Source organism: Haematobia irritans, chromosome 1, assembly GCF_050003625.1.
Source record: "Haematobia irritans isolate KBUSLIRL chromosome 1, ASM5000362v1, whole genome shotgun sequence".
Classification (NCBI taxonomy): Eukaryota; Metazoa; Arthropoda; class Insecta; order Diptera; family Muscidae; genus Haematobia; species Haematobia irritans.
The window spans coordinates 178943062-178960643 of NC_134397.1; the positions used below are offsets into that span (position 1 = coordinate 178943062).

At 33.2% G+C, this 17582-nt stretch overlaps 1 protein-coding gene across 1 annotated transcript in view; it reads left to right on the top strand.

Annotated features, from left to right (window-relative positions):
* cdi (serine/threonine kinase) overlaps window positions 1-16911 on the top strand; it is a 542544-nt gene extending 525633 nt beyond the window's left edge. Inside the window, exons 4-8 of the mRNA XM_075292185.1 lie at window positions 7767-7965; window positions 8039-8124; window positions 8187-8442; window positions 8514-10261; window positions 14048-16911. Of these exons, the coding sequence (XP_075148300.1) occupies window positions 7767-7965; window positions 8039-8124; window positions 8187-8442; window positions 8514-10261; window positions 14048-15104 (3346 nt within the window). The 3' untranslated portion in view covers window positions 15105-16911. The remainder of the gene's footprint in view (window positions 1-7766; window positions 7966-8038; window positions 8125-8186; window positions 8443-8513; window positions 10262-14047) is intronic.
* Window positions 16912-17582: the final 671 nt, after the last annotated feature.

A 17582-nucleotide genomic window follows, 5' to 3' on the forward strand; every position in this document is an offset into this window, starting at 1 on the left:
AAAATTTTGACAAAATTTTCGATAAAAATAAAATTTTGAGAAAATGTTCTATAAAAATAAAATTTGAGAAAGTTTTCTATAGAAATAAAATTTTGACAAAATTTTCCATAGAAATAAAATTTTCCATAGAAATAAAATTTTGACAAAATTTTCGATAAAAATAAAATTTTGTTGACAAAATTTTCTGTATGAATAAAGTTTTGACAAAATATACTATAAAAATAAAATTTTGACAAAATTTTCTATGGAAATAAAATTTTCTATAGAAATAAACTGTTAACAAAATTTTATATATTTTTTATAGAAATAATATTTTCTATAGAAATACAATTTTGAGAAAATTTTCTATAGAAATAAAATTTTGACAACATTTACTATAGAAATAATATTTTGACAAAATTTTCTATAGAAATAAACTGTCCAAAGGAAGTACTATTCCAAAAAAAAATTGAAGAAATTTTCTATAGAAATAAAATATTGAGAAAATTTTCTATAGAATCAAAATTTGGAGTAAATTGTCTATAGAAATAAAATTTTTAGAAAATTTTCTATCAAAGGAAAACTTTTTACAAAATGTTCTATATGAATAAAGTTTTGACAAACATTTCTATAAAAATAAAACTTTGACAAAATTTTCACAGAATTTTCTATAGAAATAAAATTTTGAAAAAAAATGTATAGAAATAAAATTTTGAGAAAAATTTGTATAGAAATAAAATTTTGAGAAAAATTTGTATAGAAATAAAATTTTGAGAAAAATTTGTATAGAAATAAAATTTTGAACAAATATTCTATAGAAATCAACTTTTGATAAATTTTTCTATAGAGATAAAATTTTGACAAAATTTTCCATAAAAATAAAATGTTGACAAAATTTTGAGAAAATTTTCTGTAGAAACAAAATTTTGAGAAAATTTTCTGTAGGAATAAAAATTTTTACAATATTTTTATAGAAATAAAAATTTAACAAAATTTTCCATAGAAATAAAATTTTCTATAGAAATACAATTTTGAGAAAATTTTCTATAGAAATAAAATTTTGACAACATTTACTATAGAAATAATATTTTGATAAAATTTTCTATAGAAATAAACTGTCGAAAGGAAGTACTATTCTATAGATGAAATGAATAAATAAAATGTTGACAAAATTTTCTTTAGAAAAAAATTTAGAAGAAATTTTCTATAAAAAGAAAATATTGAGAAAATTTTCTATCAAAAGAAAAATTTTTACAAAATGTTCTATATGAATAAAGTTTTCGCAAAATATTCTATAAAAATAAATCATTGACAAAATTTTCACAGAATTTTCTATAGAAATACAATTTTGAGAAAAATTTGTATAGAAATAAAATTTTGAGAAAAGTTTGTATAGAAATGAAATTTTCACAAAATTTTCTATAGAAGTAAAATTTTGAGAAAAATTTTCATAGAAATAAAATTTTGAACAAATTTTCTATAGAAATAAACTTTTGATAAATTTTTCTATAGAAATAAAATTTTGAACAAATTAAATATAGAAATAAAATTTTGACAAAATTTACCATAAAAATAAAATGTTGACAAAATGTTGAGAAAATTTTCTGTAGAAACAAAATTTTTGAAAACATTTTGTGTAGGAATAAAAATTTTTGACAATATTTTTACAGAAATAAAAAAATTTACAAAATTTTCCATAGAAATAAAATTTTGAGAAAATTTTCTATAGAAATAAAATTTTGAGAAAATTTTCTGTAGAAATAAAATTTTGAAAAAATGTTCTATAGAAATAAAATTTTTCGAAAAATTTCTATAGGAATAAAAAAATTTGTTCAACCAATTATCAGAATAATTTCGGGCAATTCACTAAACCCAAAGTAAGCCACACTTGAACCTTCCGAATAAAGATTTTTAATAGTCGGCTTTTGCCGAAATAAATCTTTGTACAAACATCTCTCTTTTCCTTTGCCACTGTGAAATACATTTTGATTTTATCCATCAAGCAGTCTTTCGAGCTTTGCCCAAATAAATCAAAAACAACAATAAGGAATAAAAAAATTTTAAAAAAATTTTCTATAGAAATAAAATTTTGAGAAAATTTTCTATGGAAATAAAAGTTTGCGAAAGTTTTGTGTAAAAATAAAATTTTGCAAAGAATTTTTTTGTTTGGTGGTTTTTTTGTTTTCTCCAAATTTTGGTAGATTATTTTTGGCTCGTGTGGTAACCGTGTAACCACTACGGAAATTGTTATCGGTGTTTCTTTCCTACGATCTATGCCGAACCTTAAATAGAGAATTGGTGTCTATACATGTGTGCATATATCTTATCAATATTTTAGAAATTGCCGGTATTAAGGGAAAATATTCTTATGAACTACATGACAAACTATTGTCAAATGAGGTTTCATAAATTATTATAAAAAGTATGATAAACGTAATAACATACCTATTAACGAACGTCAAAAAAAATCAACAATATTTATTACATATATATGATGTTAAACATAATAAATTGCTAAATTTGTATGTGGATTTGGCTTTAATTGTTGGTCGTATATAAGAATGGCAATCGCATTTGTTTTTAATAGGTTTTATCCATACCTTTATTGCACAACCCAATTAAAGTATTTAAATCAAAATTTTCTACACACGTCATGATAAAAAGGTAGAAAAATATTCAAGTATTGATACGGCTGTTAATGAAATTAATATGAGTTATTACATTAAATTAGTTTTAATTGGATTTAAAGATTTTGTAACTCCCTTAAGAATTTTGGTTTTGATTCGGAGTCCAAGGTTCGACTTCTTTAGAAGAAAGATATTTGTTGGAACATATCTAGCTTTAAATCTAGGCTCTAAAACTAAAATTAAAATTAGGTTAACGATCTCATTTATCAATTTTTCATTCTCTATTCGTGCTAAATGTCAGCTCCAAAAATCCAAAACAGATACTCAAAGCATAAAATGTTTTTTTTTTTAATTTCAAAAAACCTTAAACCAAAGATGCAATATCTTCAAAATAATTACCAGGCCATCTTTGAAACCTTTTTATCTTTAATTAAAAAAATGTTTTCTTTACTTTAAGAAAAATTTGCCTAACTTCAAAGAGACTTTAAAATTTATATAAAACAATTCTAAAGCAAAGATTATGAACTTTCTTTTAATTAAAATATCCTTATGTTAAAGAAATGTGTCCCTAATAACAGGTTGGCTGATAAGTCCCCGGTCTGACACATAGATGGCGCCGCTAATATGAAATGCATATTATTTTTATATAGTACCAACCTTCAAACGATTCGTGTCATAATTTGACGTCTGTAAGTCAATTAAAGGGTGATACGGTCAAAATTTGGTCAAGGGAAAACGCGTGTAAATCGGTGAAATCGTTTATTTAAAAAATCAAATTAAATTTCTTTTTCAAGTTCAATTAGTATAAAATTCAGGAAAAATATTCAGTTAGGCTTTCGCTTTTCCAAATCCGAATTGCCGGGCCTCACGCTTGACACCTGCCATCAGATTTTGTACAGCCACCTTGTCCACCTTCTTCGCCGCAGAAAGCCAGTTTGCCTTGAAATGCTGCTCGTCCTTAGCAGTTTTTTTTTTTTGGTCTTCTTTAGGTTCCGCTTGACAATAGCCCAGTATTTCTCAATTGGGCGGAGCTCTGGCGTGTTGGGAGGGTTCTTGTCCTTGGGAACCACCTGCACGTTGTTGGCGGCGTACCACTCCATGGCCTTTTTACCGTAATGGCAAGATGCCAAATCCGGCCAAAACAGTACTGAACAACCGTGTTTCTTCAGGAAATGCAGCAGACGTTTATTCAAACACTCTTTCACATAAATTTCTTGGTTGACAGTCCCGCAAGCTATGAAAATGCTGCTTTTCAAGCCACAGGTGCAGATGGCTTGCCAAACCAGATATTTCTTTGCGAACTTTGACAGTTTTATGTGCTTGAAAATATCTGCTACCTTTCCCTTCCTTTTGCCGTATAAAACTCCTGTCCCGGAAGCTGCTTGTAGTCGGCTTTGACGTAGGTTTCGTCGTCCATTACCACGCAGTCAAACTTCGTCAGCATCGTCGTGTACAGCCTCCGGGATCGCGCTTTGGCCGTCGTATTTTGTTTATCATCGCGATTTGGAGTCACTTCCTTCTTGTAAGTCGATAGTCCGGCTCGTTTTTTGGCTCGATACACGGTTGTAGACGATACACCCAGCTTATTTGCGGCATCTCGGAGAGAGAGGTTAGGGTTTCGCTTGAAACTACCGGCAACTCTCTTTGTCGTCTCAGCGGCTTCCGGTTTTCGATTTCCCCCCGATCCAGACTTCATGGCTGTCGACAAACGTTCCCCAAACACTTTAATTACATTTGTAACGGTTGATTTGGCAACTTTTAGCGATTTTGCCAGCTTTGCGTGCGAGTAGCTCGGATTTTCACGATGCGCGAGCAAAATTTTGATACGCTGCTCTTCTTGCTTGGACGGCATTTTGACAACTGAAGAGTGAATTCCAAAATCAAAATAGGAGCAACATTCTACACACACACACCTTCAAAATGAGGGGTGTTCAGGTTTTTTAAATGCAAAATTGAAAGAAATACGTCAAGTTTATATTGACCAAATTTTGACCGTATCACCCTTTAGTTTGTGAGATAGAGCGTCTTTTGTGAAGCAACTTTTGTTATTGTGAAAAAAATGAAAAAAAAAGGAATTTCGTGTATTGATAAAAATACTGTTTTCTGAAGGGAAAAAATACGGTGGAAGCAAAAACTTGGCTTGATAATGAGTTTCCGGACTCTGCCCCAGGGAAATCAACAATAATTGATTGGTATGCAAAATTCAAGCGTGGTGAAATGAGCACGGAGGACGGTGAACGCAGTGGACGCCCGAAAGAGGTGGACCGTAAAATGAAGTTGATCGAGATAGCAGAGGCCTTAAAGATATCAAAGGAACGTGTTGGTCATATCATTAATCAATATTTGGATATGCGGAAGCTCTGTGCAAAATGGGTGCCGCGCGAGCTCACATTTGACCAAACACAACAACGTGTTGATGATTCTGAGCGGTGTTTGCAGCTGTTAACTCGTAATACACCCGAGTTTTTCCGTCGATATGTGACAATGGATGAAACATGGCTTCATCACTACACTCCTGAGTCCAATCGACAGTCGGCTGAGTGGACAGCGACCGGTGAACCGTCTCCGAAGCGTGGAAAGACTCAAAAGTCCGCTGGCAAAGTAATGGCCTCTGTTTTTTTGGGATGCGCATGGAATAATTTTTATCGATTATCTTGAGAAGGGAAAAACCATCAACAGTGACTAACTATTACATGGCGTATTGGTCGAAATCGCGGCAAAACGGCCCCATATGAAGAACAAAAAAGTGTTGTTCCACCAAGACAACGCACCGTGCCACAAGTCATTGAGAACGATGGCAAAAATTCATGAATTGGGCTTCGAATTGCTTCCCCACCCACCGTATTCTCCAGGTCTGGCCCCCAGCGACTTTTTCTTGTTCTCAGACCTCAAAAGAATGCTCGCAGGGAAAAAATTTGGCTGCAATGAAGAGGTGATCGCCGAAACTGAGGCCTATTTTGAGGCAAAACTGAAGGAGTACTACCAAAATGGTATCAAAAAATTGGAAGGTCGTTATAATCGTTGTATCGCTCTTGAAGGGAACTATGTTGAATAATAAAAATGAATTTTGACAAGAAAAATGTGTTTTTCTTTGTTAGACCGTGGACTTATCAGCCAACCTGTTATTGTGTAAATTGCGTAGCGTAAATTTTAGGTTGCATAATTTTTCATATTAGGTGAATATTTTTTCAGTGTATAGTCTGAGCCATTAAACATTTTGAAAAATCGGTTGAAAATAGAAACTTCTAAAATAATAGGGGTATACAAATTGTTATTTGTACCTTTTCGATTTCTTCAAAAGTTAAAAAGTCTGATATTTGTGTTACAAATTTTTGGTATACATATATGGCCCGATAAGTACTTAACCTACAAAAAAAAACTCTCCCATACACAGAAAATAATATATTTGTGTTAATTAAAATTTTAATTGAATTAAAAGAAATCAATTAAAAGATCATAACATCAATTTCGTAATCAAAATTTCTTAATCAATCACAAGATTTACTTGAGTCAATTAAATTTTTAATTGGATAAATCAAGTTTTTAATTGGTGCTGGTGACTGATATTATCAATTCCTTAATTGAAGAAATATCAATTAGAAAATTTTGCGATCAATTACATTTTTTATTGACACCAATATTTTTTCTATGTACACCATAAATTTCCAAAGAACTTTTCATACCAACAATGCAGATTAAGACTCTGTTTTAGTATAACAGCTTAAGACATTACACAGAAAAAAATATCAATAATATTTTTTGAATTAAAATTTTAATTGAATTTGAATTTTTTTTAATTGTTTGTCTCAAAATTTTAATTGAAGTTGAAAATTTTTTTCAGTGATAAAATTGATAGAATTAATCTTTTAATCAAGACAAATTTCAAAAACATAAATTACTTGAATTAACATATTAAATTTAAATTTGTTATTGGATAATTTATTTTTTTAATTAATTTCGATGATTGATATTATCAAATAAAAAAAATTATTGATTCCATTAATTTTTTAATCAACACAAAATTTTATCACATAAATGATTTGAGTCAATTAAATTTTTAATTGGATCAATTAATTTTATGATTGAAATATGTTTTCTATATACATAGTAAATATGCTTTCTATGTACACCTCGTACGTAGAAACTTATTGGACCAACAACGTGGATTAAGACTCTGCTTTAGTGTAACAACTTCAGAAACTAAAATAGACAAAAATATTAATTATATTTATTCAATTAAAATTTTAATTGAATTTGGAATTTTTTTTCAGTTATAAAATTGATGGAATTATTTTTTAATCAAGACAAATTTCAAAAATAAAAATTATTTGATTTATTAAATTTAAAATTGTAATTGGATTATTTAAATTTTTTTAATTAAGTTCGGTGATTGATATTATCAATTACGTGCTTAAAGCAATTTCAATTAAAAATTAATTGGATCAATTTATTACGCCAATATTAATAATATTTATTCAATTAAAATTTTAATTGAATTTGGATTTTTTTTATTATAAAATTGATAGAATTAAGTTTTTTATCAAGACAAATTTCAATTATTAAATTTAAATTCGTAATTGGATAATTTAAAATTTTTTAATTAAATTCGGTGATTGATATTATCAATTACATGATTAAAGCAATTTCAATTAAAAATTAATTGGATCAATTTATTACGCCAATATTAATAATATTTATTCAATTCAAATTTTAAAGGAATTTGGATTTTTTTTAGTTAAAAAATTGATAGAATTAATTTTTTTTAAATTAAATTCGGTGATTGATATTATCAATTACGTGATTAAAGCAATTTCAATTAAAAATTAATTGGATCAATTTATTACGCCAATATTAATAATATTTATTCAATTAAAATTTTAATTGAATTTGGAATTTTTTTTTTTGTTATAAAATTGATAGATTTAATTTTTTTTTATTAAGACAAATATCAATTATTAAATTTAAATTCGTAATTGGATAATTTAAAATTTTTTAATTAAATTCAATGATTGATATTATCAATTACGTGATTAAAGCAATTTCAATTAAAAAATAATTGGATCAATTAATTACGCCATCGAAACGGAAAAATATTATTTTCTGTGTATCATGATTTTTGTTTTGTTTATGCTAATTCATCTTCTTCTTCTTCAATTATAGTTTTATGGGTGTTTGTGTACAGGAAGGCCAACTACATGCACTGACCGAATATATAAATGGTGGCTCACTGGAGCAGCTTTTGGCCAACAAAGAAGTTGTCCTAACAGCTGCGGCAAAAATAAGACTGGCATTGGGTGTCGCCAATGGTATGGCCTATGTTCATGATGCAGGCATATTCCATCGAGACCTAACGAGTAAAGTAAGTTGGAGATATAAGCCAAGAATAAGTCTATATTTCATTTATCCACTTGTTAATTCATTTCAATTTTCAGAATGTTTTAATTCGAAATCTGCCTGGAGGACGTTTTGAGTCTGTGGTAGGAGATTTTGGTTTGGCAACAAAAATCCCAGATAAAAAGTAAGGCCCTAATGTCATATAACATTTTTTCCCGTCTTAATTCCCGTTTGTTTTCTCCTTAGGGTCAAAACACGATTGGACTATGTCGGCTCACCGTATTGGGTTAGTCCGGAATGTTTAAAAAATCAATTTTATGATGAACGCAGTGATGTCTTCTCTTTTGGCATTATCTGTTGTGAAATCATTGCACGCATCGAAGCAGATCCGGATATTATGCCACGTAGTGATTCCTTTGGTTTGGATTATTTGGCATTTGTTGATTTGTGTCCCATGGATACACCACCTGTATTTTTAAGACTGGCTTTTTATTGTTGTATAGTAAGTCCATTATAATAGCCCCTTGTGTGATACTCAGAAACCTAATTATGATTCTCTTTTCCTACTTGCAGTACGATCCCAAAAGTAGACCCACGTTTCATGATGCTTCCAAGAAACTTACATTACTTTTGGAAAAATATGAACATGATCCAACCGGTGTAAATGACAGCAATAACACCTCATCATCGGCCATTAGTGGTAACTCAAGTCCTTTGAGTTCTTTGGAGATGACTTGTTCTCCCAATGGCAGTGATGCAGAAAATATGTGTCAAGCTAGTACCCATAAAAATGGTTGTACACGTTATTTGACCACCAAGAAGTCATCACTTGCGCCCTGTATTACAACAGCACCAGCTGGTCAATTAACACCACGCCATTTAAGAGAAGTCAGTGAGAATGGTTTCCTGTTTCCCGATCAGGTAAATCGTAGCAATTCTATTGCTAATGGTTCTTCAAGCAATACGGCGGATGTGGATGAAAACCGAATAATTACAAATCGTGTGAAGAGGGCTACCAAAAAATATGAAGCCGCCGCTGAGCTGCTAATGCAACAACAACATCGACGTTCTTTGAGTGAAAATATCATTCATTTTCCCTTACATACCACACCCAGTGACAAGGCCAGGTGTCATCAAATGAATCGCCAGCGATCATCAACTCATTCCCCTACACCACCACCATTTGGAGGTTCAGCCAGTTCCACTGCAGTAAGTGCAGCAGATAAGCAAGCTCGTGAATCACCACCCCCAGTATTAACTCTGAGAAAGGTGGCTGAGACTATGTGCCTCAAAGATGCCCTTTATAAACCTATACAAGCTGATCACAATGGAGTCAAATCAAATCCATTTACCGCCTTGTCCCAATTAAGAAGGGTTAAGAAGATCCTCGGAGCTAATCCCAAAACATATGCAGCAGGTGTGGGTGACTTGTTTAGTTCTTGCTTTGAAATGTGTGCTCCTTTCTTTAAGGAAATGGCTGCTCTGCAACAGAAACCTATAACCGATGATAATGGAAAGACAATTGCCGTCACTTCGCCCAATGAACCAAAGAGTCTACCGAATTCTCCTCAATTGTCCAGAAAATTCAGTGCTATTGAATTGAAACTATCGCCTACCCTCCCATTGCCGCGCAGCTGTACCGCTGAGGTGGACGATGACGATTGTGTAGACGATTCGGATGCAGAACAAGATGCAGATGGAGGAAATTGTGCCGATGGAGAATCAAGTAGTGATGATTCCGCTGAACGTCCCGCTCCCAATCCTGTGGCCAGAAAATACCGGGCCAACTCTTTGTTTACACATCCTTTATTTCGCGGCAACGGTGGCAGTAGTTCCAACAAAGCAACAAACGAAGACCAGTGTTCATCGCTAGCAATGGCTGCTCAAAATTCTGGTGCTTGCCAAGTAGATGTAGAGGATTGCAATTCCTCCGAAGATGGTTGCGATGGTGCTCTAAAGACATCGAAGGATCTACCAATATCAGCATCAACACCATCGCCCCCTACACCACCAGTGCCACAGTCTGCCCCAATGGTTGCCACACCCGCTTCATTATCCTCATGCACCGATTTCGATATGAACGATATAAAACCCAGTGACTTTTTACCCACAAAGAGTTCCTTAACGCGACGTGACTCCATTGAAAGTGGATTCTATTCGTGCTTCAATGAGGAATCCGATGCTGCTAACACATTTCGTCAATTCAATGGTGCTGGTGTATCATCACTGGGCTTAGGTGGATGCGTGGGGGGTAGTAATTGCTGTTTCGAACAGTTAAAGTCACAATTAATGTTGGATGTTGGTGCCAATGGAGAATTGAGGTAAGTTCAATGGAAATACCATAAAATCTATAAATGTCACCAGGGGCGGAGTGCATATTCTGCTTGCAAAATTAAAAAAATAAGATGGATAATGGTTGGTGACAACTCCATCTTATGATCATGCGTTCCATTGTGTTTGTCCCACTATATAGAATATGCTGGGGTATAGGTTTCGAAACCTGAATTGGAGTTTGCTTCTATTCCACCCTTCCAGGAAATATTTCTCCTATTTTCTTCCTTCAGCAATCTCAATCATTAGGATATTCTGATTTTATATTACATCAGATGTACTGGTGTCAAGCCATGTCGACGCCTTAATTTGAGTTGGTTTTATTGCATTGCTGAAAGTTTAGCTCGAAAACGATGGCTCTAGACTTAAACCATGACACTTCAGCATTTTTCTCAGTATCTGTGAAATGTTTTCTTTTTGACATTAGTCCTGACTACTGCTTGGGAAACACCATGGTGCTATGGATAGCATGTAGAGAGATCAAAACCGGTGATAATCCCATTTTCGGTGGACCGGTAGAACCGGTGTTTTCAAGCCTCAACCGGCCGACATTCGGCTTTAATATTTTCTTTGAAAAATTGCCTATTTGTTGCCAAATTTAGGCAAATACATCTGGTTTTTTTTAATAAACTGCAATGACAGCACTTCTAAATAGGTACAACGTGCATTTGAAGTAAAAAAATGTGTCCAACTTTTAATAAATACTCGAATTATTTTTCATTGATTTTTTGTGAGAATAAAATTAAATTTTCCTTTTAAAATTAGTTGATTTTATGAAAACCGATGGAACCGGTAATACCGGTTATTTGTTTAAAAAAATACCGTCCACCAGTTTTGGGAAAAGTCCGGTTTTTCAAAACCGAGAAAACCCGGTTTTCTGATCACTCTAGTAGCATGTTCGCCTGGCATAAAAAGGATCATGGGTTCAAACCCAGTTTCGACCAAACACCGGCTTGGATTAGAGGGGATAATCCAAGCTGTAATGCTAGTGACATTTCTGGTTGTTTCAAAGCTTCTACAAGTGATTGCCACGTAATGTTAAACACCGTTCGGACTCGGCTGTATAAAGGGAGTCCTTTGTCATTGAACTAACGGTAGGATCGGGAAGCACTATTGCTATGAGAGAGGTTCACGACTTGTGGTATCACAATGGACTGAAAAGTCTAAGTGAGCCTAAAATAACGTCCTGCCATTATTATTTTTTTTTTTTTTTTTTTTTTCCTTTATTGTTCCTCTTGGGAGCATAGGGCTTCTACAAGAATTTTATATCTACTTTTATCGATACATATAATTTTAATATCGTTTAGTGTCTTGTTTATTCTTAATAATTCAGTTTGTACAGTTCTGCGCCATGTATTTTTGGGTCGCCCTGGTCTTCTCGATCCTTGGGGGTTCCACTCCATGGCCATTCTAGAGATGCTGTTTGTCGGTTTCCGTAATGTATGCCCAATCCATCTCCATTTTCGTCTAGCAATTTGTCTTGTTATTGGTTCTTCATTTACTTTTGTATACAGTTCTCCATTTGTTATTGTATTGGGCCAGAATATACCACATATTATGCGGAGGCACTTGTTGATAAAAGTTTGAATTCTTTGTGCTATGTTTTTAGACATGAGCCAGGTTTCGCTTCCATATAAAAGTATTGACTTCACGCACGAATTGAAAATCTTTATTTTTGTGTTCTGAGATATTTGTCTTGCCCTCCATATTTTCTTCAGTCGGCCAAATGCCGATCTGGCTTTTTTCAGCCGATTGTCAACGTCCTCTTCTATCCCGTTGTCACTAGACATCATACTACCCAAATAGCAAAAGTTCTGAACAAAAGAGATAGGCTGATTGGAGATGGTGAAGTTGCTATCGGTAGATTGGTTAATACGCATTGCGAAAGTTTTGCTAATATTCACTTCCAAACCTACTTGTTTTGACATGGCGACGAGGTCGTTAAGCTTATTTTGCATGTCAGAGTGTTTATGGGATAATAGGCAGATGTCGTCTGCGTACGCTAGGTATTCAAGGTGCCTGTGCATGTTCCATACTATCCCTCTTTTTTGTTGAGACAACTTTAGCATGATGTCATCTAGCACTACTGCAAACAGAAGTGGCGAAAGTGGGCAGCCTTGTTTAACACCAGCATTTGTGTAAAATGGGTCACTGATCGTACCATTGTGACGTACTTGTAGCGTGAAGTTTGTGTACATAGCTTTGATGATATTTATTATTTTCTTCGGGACCTCTTTGCGTACCAAAGCTTCCCATATCGATCTTCTCTTTATTGAATCAAACGCTTTTTTAAAATCTATGAATACCATATACAACGGTGTACGCCATTCGATAGATTGTTCTATAACTATACGGAGTGTGTTTGTTTGATCTAAACAACTTCTGTGCGGTCTGAATCCTGCCTGCTCTTCGCTTAACGCTTGCTCTACACATTGCATTCTATTATTGAGAATTATCGCTAGTATTTTGTAAATCGTGTTCAGCAGGGTAATGCCTCTCCAATTATTGCAGTCCGTGAGATCGTTTTTTTTTTTTTGGTAGTTTTATTACTGTTCCTTTTGTCCACTCTTCTGGCAGTTGTTCCGTTAGCCATGCTTTTTGTATATGTGGGGTTAGTATTTCCGCTGATACCTGAGGGTTTGTTTTTAGGAGTTCAGGTGGGATACCGTCTTCTCCTGGAGATTTGTTAGATTTTAATTTGAGGATGGCATTGGCTATTTCATTAATGTCTGGCATGTCCACGTTTATGCTACTGATATTCGCTTCCGATTCGTTGTGTTCGCTATACCCGTTGTCTTCGTAAACTCCATTATCGTTGCTAATCGATTCAAAATGTTGTTTCCATCTACGTGTTTGTTCCTCAGTTGTGGTTAGGAGTCTACCTTGTTCGTCCTTGATTAGCTGATTGTGGTTTCTGTACTGGTTTGATATTTGACCAATTATTTTGTGTAGTTCCCTCATATTATTGGCTCCTGCTGCCGCCTCTGCTTCGTTTGCCAAATTCTGGAGGTAATTCCTTTTATCATTTCGCGCTGATTTCTTAACTGCCTTTGCGATTTCGTGGTATTGAGCTCTGAGGTTCAAGTTATCCGCCTGGTGCCTTTTTAGTCGGTTTCTTTCCTGTATAAGTCCCCACGTTGTTTCCGATATCCATCTTTTCCTTCTCTCGGGTTGCTTGTGTCCTATTTTATTTTTTCCTATTTCTCTTAGCATGTTGCACGTATGTTCCCACGTGTCGTCATTTCCCGGTAAGCAACTCCGTAGAGAGTTTCCTACCTCCTCTTTTAGTTCTACGTTTCTCAGTTTCGATACGTCTAGGAGTTTGTGTAGCCTTCCCTTGTTTCTGGCGATAATGTTTTTTAGTTTGATTTTTATTGAAGCGACTACTAGCTCGTGGTCGCTGTCTATGTCAGCCCCTCGTTTTGATCGAACGTCTTGGAGCGAACCTCTCCATTTACGACCGATGCATATATGGTCAATTTGATTTTTCGTTGTGCCGTTGGGCGATGTCCATGTGTATGTCTTTATGGGGGAACAGTGAACCACCGATAACCAGATCAAAAGTTTGGCATAACTCTATAAAACGATCTCCATTATTATTTTTTGTACCAATTGCATTATACCCAACCTAGAACTTTCTCGCTAAATATACAGTCTTGCCTAAAAACCATAAGTCAACGTTGCTCTGAAAAATAAGGAACTTTCCATCATCAGATCCATACACAATCATTTTTCCCAATTTTGTTTAAACCGTTGCATATTTTCATTTATTTCAGTGATAAATTGGCCAGTCTATGTCGATGTTGCTATTATGGATCACCATCTGCCAATGGAGGTCAACATCATCAGCTACTTAACGATTCTTCTTCCACATCTTCATCGGTGCTGCTGATCGATGAACCGACTAGTAGTGGTGGTATTAATACCTCATCAAGTGCTGCAGCTTTACGATCTTTCGATGATCTAGAATTACCGGATGCCACACGAAATCATCGACGTTACACATGCCACCATCATCTCTTAAGTGCTGGCAATCAAAATGATCCAAATTTTGCTGCCACTGCAGGTCTTATCAATCGCTTGGCTTTAGATTCCGAAATACATTCGTTAATGCAACGTAGCCCCTTTGCCACCAATCAATTGTTGTATTGCAAAAATCGCACCTCATCCATATACACCGATAGTTCGGATGACATTAGCAGTTTGGCTGGGTCCGATTCTCTGCTCTGGGATGAACGTTCATTTGCCTATCCGCCCAGTACACGTTCAGCACAAATTGCCAAAATTGTTGAGTATTTCGAACGTAAACGTCAAGTACCTGATAGTATGCCACCACCTCGAGGGGCGACTGGCAGTGCTGGAGGACATTCATCGGCTACTGGAAGTGGCTCAACATCATCTTCTTCCTCTATGGCAGCAGCAGTTGCTGCATCTGCCTTGGGATCTTCCTACTTATCATATGAATCGAGACGTTATTCAGACTTTAAGAGGCATGCAGCTATTAGTTCGGATTATGAAGCTTTTTGCTTTGATCTGGACAAGAAACCGTCGCAAGCCCGACTTATGGTGTGTGAGGGAGCGGTAAAATCAAAACTACAAATATTCGATAAACTAAAGCATCAACCAAATTGTACGGCTACAAGTTCAATGCATGCAGCAAGTTGTAGTAATTCGCTGATGGCCACTGCAACCATACCTTCAACAGCGATGACAACTTTGTCTTCGGCATCAAGTATGGCTGGCTCGTCCTCTGGCTCCCAAGCGACACCGACCCAAACTCCTACAAGTACAACAACGACAGCAATATGTTCACAAATTAATGGCAATGGTTAATTTGCTTTGTTATCCAAAAAAAAAAATACAAAACAAAAACTGTTTTCTGTTCCTAATCCAACACAAAATACACATCAGGGATGTTGGGGGTGATCTCAGCAAAATAAACCCACCTCCCAAATCACTGTAGTGGGTTTTGACTTTAAGGTTTACCCCTAGTTACATCCCTGATACACACAATTACCCCTATAATTCCCCTCCATAGACTGATGTTTTTGGGTAAATCAGTTACAAAATATTCCTTTCCTTTTTTATAGTTTTCCTTTCAAAATCATTGTGTTAATGCAAACAACAAAAACGGAAACTGATAATGTACACAAAATAAAAAAAACTATCTTCGATATGCTTTCCTTTCTTTGATTTTTCTAAAAAATACAATGAATTATTTTTTATGTTTTTGGTTTTTCAAAAAAACTATTAGATTTGTTTTTTTTTTCATAATTTTACGCAACTAAACTATATAAGTGTGTGATTGTTGTTAACATAATTCACAATAACAGTAACAACAATGAACTTTATTTATTATTTATTTAAATCTTTTTTTTAGAAATAAGCAAATAAGATATATTTATTTTGTTTTTTTTTTTTTCGTAAGCTCCATTGCATTGTTGCTGCTATCGCAATTTCCTTGTTAAGTTTCGATTTTCTTAAACTATGGCATATGCATATAAATAAAATGTCTAAAAATGTATAATGATTTATTTTTTTTATAAATTTTACTAAGAACTATTGTGTGTTTAGTTTTCACGAATGAATTTCCATAAATTTGTCTTTGATTTTTGGGAAATTTAGCTCAGTTACCATTTATCCAAAAAAAATCGTTTTTGAATTAATTTTGAAAAAATTAAAGAGCTGTTTGTCGTTCTATGTAAACTGTCTATATGAAAAAAAAAATACTAACTTTTATATAACTATAATTGGGGCAGGTGTTGATTTCAAGTAGAGTTTGAATATCAAAAGTCAATAATTTGATGCTTCCAAAAATTGGAAAAGAAAAATAAAGTTCGGTGTCACTTTGTCAAGAAGAAAGGTCTAGCGAAACTTAAAACTAGAAGTGCCCATATGTAATAGGTACTTTTAGTTAATGTGGTATCACAATGGACTGAATAGTCTAAGTGAGCCTGAATCTTAATCGGGATGCCACTTTAACCTAACCTAACCTAGCGATTTATTCTACCAAAATATTACACAGACAAAATATTTGTACTAAATTCATGTATCAAATTAGTTTGTTTTTAATTTAAACTGCTTCAGTTATTTAATTTAATTTAAACTGTTCATTAATTAAAATCAATGGAACAGTTGATTGAAGTTGAAAATGACTTCAGTTTCAAAAATTAATTATATAATCAACTTTAAAACTAAGACACATTCAGGAAAATGATTGATTAAACAATTATTTATTTTAATTAATATTTTATTTAAATACAAAAATATATGAAATTCAAAATAATATTGAAAATGTTAGTATATTCAAATAATTAATCAAAATCAATTTTCTTTAGTTTAGAATACGAAAGAAAGCTTTTGATGAGATTGTTCCCCTATCTGATAAAAATTTGAAATCCAAAAACAAAACTTCAAATTGTTTTTTTTTTACAGATACAAAATAAATTGAAATGTGTCGAAGAAATCAGTGTTTTAATGGAGTAGTTTACTACACAGAAAAAAACAAAATCCCCAATTAAACTAACGCTTAATCGAACCTATTTTTATTGCAAAAAAAAAATATATATTAGTTTATACACTCATAGAAAAAAGTCTGCTAAAAACAGCAGTCGATGTCTGCTGTTATATTTTTGTACTTCAGGGCCTAGTGAACAACAATTTATAATATTTTTAAGGTTATAAAATGATCAGAAAACATTTTGTTTGCTGTTATGCCTTAATTCGATAAATATTCAGATTATTTGTCAAATACTATAGATATGCATAAAATATTGTGTTAATTATGTTAGGATAACTCCTAAGTTGACATTTTTATTTGTTTTAGCCAAAATAAAACATGTTTTAGTGTAATCGAGCTTAAAAAATAGCAGGAAATGTCAGCAAACAATAACTGCTGTCCCTTTTTCAGCAGACTTTCTGCTGTTTTAGCAGACTTTTCTGCTGTCCCTACTAACAAATTTCTTTGGGTGTAGCTAAATTTTATTATTTTTTTTCCAAATTTTCCACAGCCCAATGAAATTGTCCTTTTTCTAAATATGTCCCAATCATTTTATGAACTAAACGTGAGTATAAAGTTCAATGACCATCCACATAAGTTCAATATGAACTAAAGCAATAGAAAATTTTCGTACGATTCCTAAAAATAATAAGAATGATGAACTACTGTATGGTTAAAATTGTCCTGATTGGCCCCAATGATGTTCTTCTTTACTTTTAGTTCATTTTTTGTTTTCTTCTATAAAGGGGTATAATTTTTTAAATTGCAATTAAAAAGTACAAGGCATTAAATTTTCCTGGTTTTACAAGTGG